This window comes from Vitis riparia, chromosome 13 (assembly GCF_004353265.1).
Source record: "Vitis riparia cultivar Riparia Gloire de Montpellier isolate 1030 chromosome 13, EGFV_Vit.rip_1.0, whole genome shotgun sequence".
In the NCBI taxonomy this organism is placed as follows: domain Eukaryota; kingdom Viridiplantae; phylum Streptophyta; class Magnoliopsida; order Vitales; family Vitaceae; genus Vitis; species Vitis riparia.
In genome coordinates, this window is record NC_048443.1 from 2,612,383 (window position 1) to 2,621,379 (window position 8,997).

At 34.2% G+C, this 8,997-nt stretch overlaps 1 protein-coding gene across 1 annotated transcript; it reads left to right on the top strand.

The window, feature by feature from the left end:
• Nucleotides 1-2,901: 2,901 nt before the first annotated feature.
• LOC117929101 (probable glycosyltransferase STELLO2) lies at nucleotides 2,902-8,946 on the top strand. Its single transcript, XM_034849311.1, has 3 exons — nucleotides 2,902-4,639; nucleotides 7,893-8,019; nucleotides 8,101-8,946. The coding sequence occupies exons 1-3, from the start codon at nucleotides 2,979-2,981 to the stop codon at nucleotides 8,572-8,574; spliced, it is 2,262 nt and encodes a 753-aa protein (XP_034705202.1). The 5' UTR covers nucleotides 2,902-2,978; the 3' UTR covers nucleotides 8,575-8,946.
• Nucleotides 8,947-8,997: the final 51 nt, after the last annotated feature.

The window sequence follows — 8,997 nt, forward strand, 5'->3', positions numbered from 1 at the left end:
ACACTCATCTACTATAGATGGACCCTTATTTTTCTTATGTGAGTTTCTCAGCATAATTTTACTCTTATAAATTATTTGAAATTTTTTTAAAGAATTATTCTCAATATCTATTTTAAACAAACCCTTACTTTCAATTTTTCTTTCTTCAACCACTCGATTATCATCTTAATAATGGGGTTGGGCCAGACTGACATTTTGGAGCCTCGGTTGGGCCTGATTATCAGATGAGCCCATAAAATCAAGTCCAGCTCAATCCTATAGATTCGGCCCAATGCCTACCATTCCAACAAAAAATGCCAATTCTTTTAACTTCCATTTCTCCTTGAAATAATTTTCTCGTATCATCTCTTATAGTGGTTAAGGTAGTGTTTGATAAAACTTAGTACTTATTATTTAATGACTTAAGTTAACTTTAAATTAAATTATATTTAGGTAACGTTTGTTTTTTGGGCTTAATTCTAAATAGAACTTATATTTAACTTAATACTAAATAATGCTTAACAGTATTAAGTATTAAATTGTTTATTTTTTTAATATTTTATTTCTATTAAGTATTAAGGTGTTTGTTTTTTTTTATATACTAAAAACCAATATCTTAATATTTTATTATTTTCTTGTAAAAATAACATTTTCTTTTAAAACAAATTATAAATACTTGAAATATATTAAGGACATTTATATAAAAAATAGGTTACTTTTCCAACAAAAACATGGCAAGGGCTAAATCCACAATTGAGTATGATGAATGAAAGTGGAGTGTCTTTCTAACTATGTAATCTCAGATGGAGAGTGATGGAGGAGGAGAATGAAGAAATTACCGCTTTGGGGATGAGGTGAGGGTTGAGGATCGCCAGTTGTAGAGAGCTATAAGGGATGGGTAAGGTAGGGTTGGGCGTCGGGTTGCAATTGTATTTGGGAAAGGTTTAAAAAAACTAGCTTTTTCTATTTAGAAAAAGCCATATATTTTGGTTTTTTCTATTTAGCAAAAAAATTTAAAAATTCGATAATAAGTCATCAAAAATTAAAAAAACAAACAACCTTAATTCTGAAAACAAACTTCTTTCAGCAAAAAGCCAAAAAAACAAACGTCACCTTAATTTGTTAACTTAAAACTTATTACTTAATTCTTACTTTAAGTATTAAGATTGTTTAAATTTTTTTTTTAAATTTATCATCAAATTGACATATTTATTCTCATAAATTATACTTAAGATAAAGAAGGTTGAGTAACAAAGGAAGTCATGGAATAACAAAAAACTCGTTAAGGTAATTAAGACAAATATGGATAAAAAAGTAAAATGAATATGTGAACTTAAAAATAAATTAATTATTTTTATTTATTACTTAAAGATATTTTTTTACTTTAAATCATATTATTAAATTATTTTATAAGTTAAATTATTAAGTCATTTTAAGTTATTAAGTTAGTTTATCAAACACCTGCTAATTTTAATTCTTAATAAAATAGTTTTAATTAGTAATTATTTTAATAAATATAGTTATTATGATGGTTTTTTCAAGGGAAGGAATGAAGTTGCAACTACTTTGACTTTGTAAAGACTTGGAGTTGTAATATATTTATATTTTAAGAAAGATTTTTATAATTAATTAATTAATTAAATTATTTTCTAATTAAATAAAGTAAATTAAGGATAGTATTGACCTTTTCATAAGTTGAATGAAGGATAATCTAGTCATTTTAGTTATTATAAAACTATTCCTCATTAATAGTTTTTAGTAAATCCACATCCCACCGAATTTAACTTTATTTTTGTAATTAAAATTTTGGCAACAATTTTGAAAATTTTGATAGTTTAGTCATCCACTTTTCATTTTTAAAAAAAAAAATCATGATAAAAATAATAAGTATCAAAATAATTTTGATTTTCAATATTTTTAAATAAATTTTTAAGGGGAAATCAAGAGTTTGATTGATTATGTGATTAAAAAATAGTTTTTTATTTTTAAAAACAAAAAAAAAATGTTTTTAAAATTTTAAAATGTTAGTTATTATTTTTTTGTTTCCATTTTTTTTTAAAAAAATGAAACAAAGAATAGAGTTTGTCTTCGATTTAAAAATAGTTTTCAATTTTTAAAAATAAAAAATTGTTTTCAAAAATTTATGACAATTTAACTACTATTTTTTTGAAATAATTTTTAAAAATAAAGTGAAATAGAAAACAATTTTTAAAAAATAAGTAAGAATTATTTTAAAAATCTGTTTTTAAAAATTATTTATCATTCTTTAGTTTAAAAACAATTTTAAAAAAATAAACATAAGAAAATATGATCAAATATCCCTAATACTCACCCTCACCCTACGTTCCATTCTCAATATATTTTTTTTAAATATTATAATTTATTTTATTAAAAAGTAAATTTCTTATTTTATAAGTGTTAAAAAGGAACATAAAAAATTAAATTAAATTATTTTTTAAAATTAATTATATATGGATGGGAGAAAACAATTCTTGAAGTTATTCTCAACGGGTTTTTAAAAAAACAAATTTCAAAACAGCTTCTAACCCATTTATTTTAATTCCAAATCGACACTTTATTTGATTCATTGAAAGTTTGAAACTCACAAAAAAAAAAAGAAAAAAATAAAAGAAGAAGGGGGCAATTAAAAGTATTTTAATCAAAATCACTTTTGCGTCTGCCAAACAGGCCTTAAGCTTGAAGGACAAAAGACAGCTCCAAGACCAACTAATGGCGGTTACATTCAACGTCACTAAATGAGCCAATAAGAAATAACTACATTCTGTCGGCAGCCCAACCACCTCAGAACTCTCCACATCATCATCTGACCCCACTTAGCTAGGTCCCGCATGACATGGCATAATCCACAAATTACCCATGCACCTCACTCACACCCAATCCCGGCCGCCTCACTCTCATCATCTTCACTCTGTAGGGAGCAAGAGAAAAAGTACTGCTTTTTTTGCGGTTTTTGAGAACAGCGTTTTTGATTTGATTCAATGTTGGTCCAGGACCGTAAAATCATTAAACCCTCAAAAACCCAGTCCACTAAACCCCAAGAACACTTCAATTTCTCCACATGGGTCTCCTCCAATTTCCCCAAAATCATCGTCATTTCCCTCCTAATCGTCACCGTGGCCGTCGTGTTCTTCGTGCGCAACGATGCCGTTGCGATCCTCTACAGCGGCAAATCGAGGTCCAAAAGCCTCAAACCCATCCAATTCCCTAAAATCAGCTTCAGTTCGATCCCACCCAACTCCGATAAGTCCTCACCCTTTGCTACGTTTCGCTCCGAGCGGTGGATCGTCGTTTCAGTGTCGAATTATCCGTCCGATTCGCTTCGGAGTCTGGTCAAAATCAAGGGATGGCAGGTGCTGGCCGTTGGGAATTCGAGGACGCCGGCGAATTGGGAGCTCAAGGGTGCGATTTTCTTGTCATTGGAGCAGCAAGCAAAATTGGAGTTTAGGATTTTGGAGTACCTTCCGTATGATTCTTACGTTAGGAAGAGCGTTGGGTATCTTTTTGCAATCCAACATGGGGCGAAAATGATATTTGATGCTGAAGATAGAGGGGAAGTGATTGATTGGGAAGTGGGAAAACGTTTTGATTTGGATTTATTCGGGGTTGATGCAATGCAGGAGAGAATTTTACAGTATAATCGCGAGAACCCGAATAGAACGGTTGTGAATCCGTATATTCATTTTGGGCAGAGGTCAGTTTGGCCTAGAGGGTTGCCATTAGAGAAGGTGGGTGAGATTGTGCATGAAGAGTACTATAATGAGGTATTTGGTGGGATGCAATTCATTCAACAGGGCATATCTAATGGCCTTCCTGATGTGGATTCGGTCTTTTATTTAACTCGGAAGTTGGATTCGGAAGCGTTTGATATGAGTTTTGATGAGCATGCCTTGAAGGTGGCTTTACCACAGGGTGTAATGGTGCCATTGAATTCCTTTAATACATTGTTTCATTCCAATGCATTTTGGGGTTTGATGCTTCCGGTTTCTGTTAGTTCAATGGCTTCTGATGTCTTGAGGGGTTACTGGGCACAGAGGCTGTTGTGGGAGGTTGGTGGTTTTGTTGTGGTTTACCCTCCCACAATTTATCGGAAGGATGAGATTGAAGCATATCCATTTTCAGAGGAGAAGGATCTTCATGTAAACGTTGGTCGTCTTATTAAGTACTTAGTTTCTTGGAGATCGGGAAAGCATAGGTTGTTTGAGAAAATTATGGAATTAAGTTATTCATTGGCAAAAGAAGGCTTCTGGACTGAGAGGGATGTGAAATTCACTGGTGCTTGGCTTCAGGATTTGCTTGCAGTTGGGTACCAGCAGCCGAGGCTGATGGCACTAGAGTTGGATCGACCAAGGGCAAGCAGTGGTGATGCTGATAGGAAGGAATTTATTCCTCGTAAACTGCCTTCTGTTCATCTTGCAGTTGAGGAATCAGGGGCTGTGAATTATGAGATTGGGAATCTGATTAGGTGGAGGAAGAGTTTTAGCAATGTTGTGATGATCCTGTTTGTTAGTGGGCCAGTGGAACGCACTGCTCTGGAATGGAGATTGCTTTATGGCCGGATATTCAAAACTGTGGTTATTCTTTCAGCAAAGTCTGATGTAGATCTAGCGGTTGAGGAGGCCCATCCGGATCAAGTATACAAGTAAGTTGCTAAGATCATAATATATCTTTATCACCTATCTTATCCTGCCTAACACATACAATGCTATTCAAATTGGTTCTCCATCAAGCATAGAAATAATGAAAATATGGATTAATGAACTTTATTTTAGTAAATGCTAGTTTAAAAGATGAATTTATCTGCTACTATATGTCAACAAGCAAGATGATGACATTTCTTTTGTACACGATCCTTTATATGTCTGAGTTTTTTAATTTATTTAAGCTTTTTGTCCTATGAGGTAGCAGATGTGGGACTGAAGCTCTAATATCATATCTCTTGTTGTACAAACAGTTAATTGAGATAAAGATGTTCTAAATTTCTAATATAAAATATTTAGGGAAGAATCACCACAAGTATTTCTCTTAGTAATTGAACCTGATGCTTTGAAATAAAATTGTTTCTTGGGGCAACAAGCTACATGGAGTTCTTGGAAAATTCTTTTTCATGGAAAGTGGGTCCAAGGGCATGGGGTTACATTGCAATTCAAACAAAAAAGAGAGGAGCCGGAGTAGTGGATGGGAGATGGTTTGCAAGTGACGTTGTAGGCTGTTTTTGGGGCTGCTGTTGGCTGGCTTAGAGGGGTTGTTGTTGGTTGCTGCTGTAGGTTGTGTTTGTTATGCTGGGGGTTTCTTGTTTTTCTAGGCTTTGGAGTGACGTTATTTGATTCGAGTGTTGGTTTGTTTTTTCTCTTCCCTATTGCTTGTTTTCAGTTGCATCTTGCATACTCCGTGTGTACTTTGTGCGCTTTTTCCAAGCACTTTTAATTTACTTTGCATTGTTTACCTATCAAAAAAAAAAAACAAAAAACAAAAGGCATGGGGCTACATGAATGCTATCAAAACGCGAGGATTTTTTAGGATAAAGCAAGGAATTCAGAATATCTTTGGGACTCTATTGTTTTCCTTGCTTCTCTTTGGGCTTTCTGTTCCAAGGTTTTTAAGGAGACTCCCCTTAATGTGCTACAACTTGATTGATTAGCGGTGTGTACTCCATAAGGAATGGTCCTTTATAGAGTGTTTGCTTGTTTTACAGTGTAATTTCCTATAGTTTAGTTTTCTTTGGCGGGAGGATTTCTCATCTTTCTATTTGTACTTCTTTTTATCTATCAATATATATTTGTGTTGTTTCCAATCAAAAATAAAATAAAATTTTATCAATGGAAAGTGGGTATGTGAATGCTGTTATTGGAGTTGATGCTCACTATAATACGGCTAACCATGTTTCATGAAGCCAAATATGCCTTTAAGCAATGATATATTATTGCATCCAAAACAAGGATGTTGAGGTAGATGGGTGGCAACACAAGAAAGGATACAATTAGAGAACCATGCATTTGTAAGACGGTAAAAGTAGAATCACATGGAGACAAGATGAAGGCGTTTGAGATATGTGTGCCAAAGATCAATGACTTGATTCAGACTCAAAACTCTTTTAAGGAAGATGATTGTGTAGTTGACACTAAATGGTTTTTGTTAGGCTATGGTAACCCTAGTTTTAAATCAGGTCTAGCTAATATATTGATATTGATTTTAATGTGGGAAAGGAATATCAAGGAAAAGATAAATGTGTTGTATCTGTTGTATCACACACAAGAAGAAATTCCATTAGGATATACACATGGTTCTTGCAATAGTCTGAATTTGTCCAACAATGATATATGATTAAGACCATGCAAAGTGATACCAATCTATTGTTGAGTGTTTTCTCATGTAGACAACAGCTTCACAAATAGAGTGCATGTAATCTTGATATTTATCACCATTGACAGTACAGAATATTTAGATGGGACTCAGAATAACTACCTAGGCTGCATGGTGTATCGACCAGTTGATCCATGGGCCCTTGACCGTGTATCACAATTAGGATATTTTAGTTTGGCATGGGGAGTGAATATTTTGTTTTGTTGCTAATGATGTAGAGGCTTTAGATAGTCAGTTTCAGATGGCAGTCAGAGGTGAGTGATTTTTGGAACTTGAGTTTGTGAGAGAGTTTCAGGAATGGGACTTCTAGGGAACAATCCTTGAGGTGCAAATTAGCTAGTTGGCAGAGTGTGGACTGAGACAGAAGGATTGTTAGTTTTCAGTTAGATATCATTTCCAGATTTTATAGCCTAGTCGTTTCTCTGGTATCAGAGTTGTGGAACAATGTTGCCAATCCTGGGTGGCATTCTTTGTCTAGGCTGCAGCATGGATAAAATTCTGACCCTGGACCATCTAAAATCTAGAGGCTGGAGCATGCAAAATGGGTGGAGTAGGCCATTTTGCTCCAGATGCACTAAAATAAGCTCCTCATAGCCATCCTCCACACTTTCCTCTGGCACTTGTCCAAATCCCAAGCTGCTGGGTAGTAAGAATGTCTAAGGTGTTTAGTGCTGGCTTTTGCCTTTTTTTTTTTTTTTTTTTTGTTTCCCCACATCCAAGTATACTCACTGACATCTTTGATGTTTTCTTTTATAAATAATTTTGTATTAACTATTGAAAAAAGAATTAAGTAGTGGCAGTACTAGTAGTGATGGTTGTGGTGAAGGATGTTGACAACCCTTTCAGTTGTAAAAGGATGTTGATTCCAAAGAAGATGACAAGGATTCTTTGAGGATGACGGATAAAATGAGAATCACTTGGATTATAAAGGATTTCTCTATGAAAACTTAGGTACTTTCCTAGATTTATGTATGAACCTGCAACGGGAGACCATCTTATATTTGGAAAGTGAATAACAAGGTCTTCATGTGCTCTTTACTAGTAAAATACCAAGTAGCATGATACTCAGGATTTTCATATATGACAAAACAAAACCATAAAAATAAAAAATAAATAAAAAAATGCTTTGGGAGCTTCAAGATTCTAGATACCTGATCGCAGTGCCACATCATGTTCTCGAATAAAAAATTGAAAAGGGAAACAGGCAAGGAATTCATGTACAATCAGGGGATGATGCTTGGGAACTATGTTCTAGAAAATTCAATGGCATATTTCACTGAATTAAGATCCAGTACAGATTATTTGAAGTGACTTTCTTATATGAAATCAAGGATTTGGATGTTGTTTTCTTCAGCTAGATTTAATAATAGTTGCTAAGTATTGTTTATTCTTTTTTGTTTATAACTAGAACAATTGGTTGTTGTTTTAATTTGTAATGACAGGTAAGCTTTCTTGTGTGATAATGATGTGGATCTGCAACAATCCTTGTAAAAGATTTCATAGTTATTAACAACTTAATGAATAATGTACAGATATCTGCCCAAGATTTTTGAAAGATTTAGTAGTGCAGAAGGGTTCCTGTTCCTCCAGGACAATACCATCCTCAATTACTGGAATTTGATGCAAGGAGACAAAACGAAGCTGTGGATCACTGACAAGGTAATGTATACCTTAAACATAATATTCTCAGTACTTCCCAGCACAGTCTGATCTCTCTTGCCCTAACTTCATCTGATGCAGGTGCCTCAGTCTTGGACTACCATCTCACTCATTGGGAACAACTCAGTATGGTTTTCAAAACAAGCAAAAATGGTAAAGAAAGTTGTGAACACAATGCCTGTTCATCTTCAGGTCGGTTACAAGGAAAGTAGTACGAGCGAGCCAAGTCTCACCATCTGCAGTTCTGAGGTGTTTTACATTCCTCAGAGCTTTGTAGGTGACTTTGTGGACCTAGTAGGTCTAGTTGGAAACGCGAAAATCCATCATAAGGTTGCTTTGCCAATGTTCTTCATGGCAATGGATTCGCCTCTTAACTTTGACTCCTTGCTTAATACAATGATTTATAACACAGAAGCTTTATCAAGTAATCCTTCAGACTACTATTCTGCTAAAGTAGCTGCAGTGCACCCATGGAGCATTTCCAGTGAGCCAGACTTCATCAAACTGATAAGACTCATGGCAGCAGGTGACCCTCTCCTAATGGAGCTGTTCTAAAGGCTGTTGGAGCAGTTGAGACTCAAGAACTTGTAAGAGTAAGAATCCATGCCACTTTGTTCCATTACACAGATAAGCTATTATTTTTGGGGGCCTGAAATGAGAAGGTATCCAATTTTTTTTTTTCTTTTTTGTAAATTTATCTTGTTCTTTTTTATTTTTAGATTTATTTTGTATGATTCATTCATCAGTGTAGAACCAAGCTGTTAAATAACCTTTTGGCTGGAACTTTTGTCCACATACTGAGATTTGTCTGTAAAGTTGGTGTAATTGGGAAGCAATTAAACCATGGTGGTTCATTTTGTTCAGTATTTCGAACTGTTCAGACAAGGATGTTGGTGATTGTAACCATGATATATCACTTTTTTTTTTACCACAGTTGTAAGTCCAGCTTCCTTCCATTAAGGTGGCAAGTAGTAGGCC

Excerpts from the sequence above, each read along its gene's own strand:
- LOC117929101 (XM_034849311.1), top strand. The coding sequence starts at position 2,979 with ATGTTGGTCCAGGACCGTAAAATCATTAAACCCTCAAAAACCCAGTCC. Across the intron at positions 4,640-7,892 it reads CATCCGGATCAAGTATACAA|ATATCTGCCCAAGATTTTTG; the intron begins GTAAGTTGCTAA and ends AATAATGTACAG. Across the intron at positions 8,020-8,100 it reads AGCTGTGGATCACTGACAAG|GTGCCTCAGTCTTGGACTAC; the intron begins GTAATGTATACC and ends CATCTGATGCAG.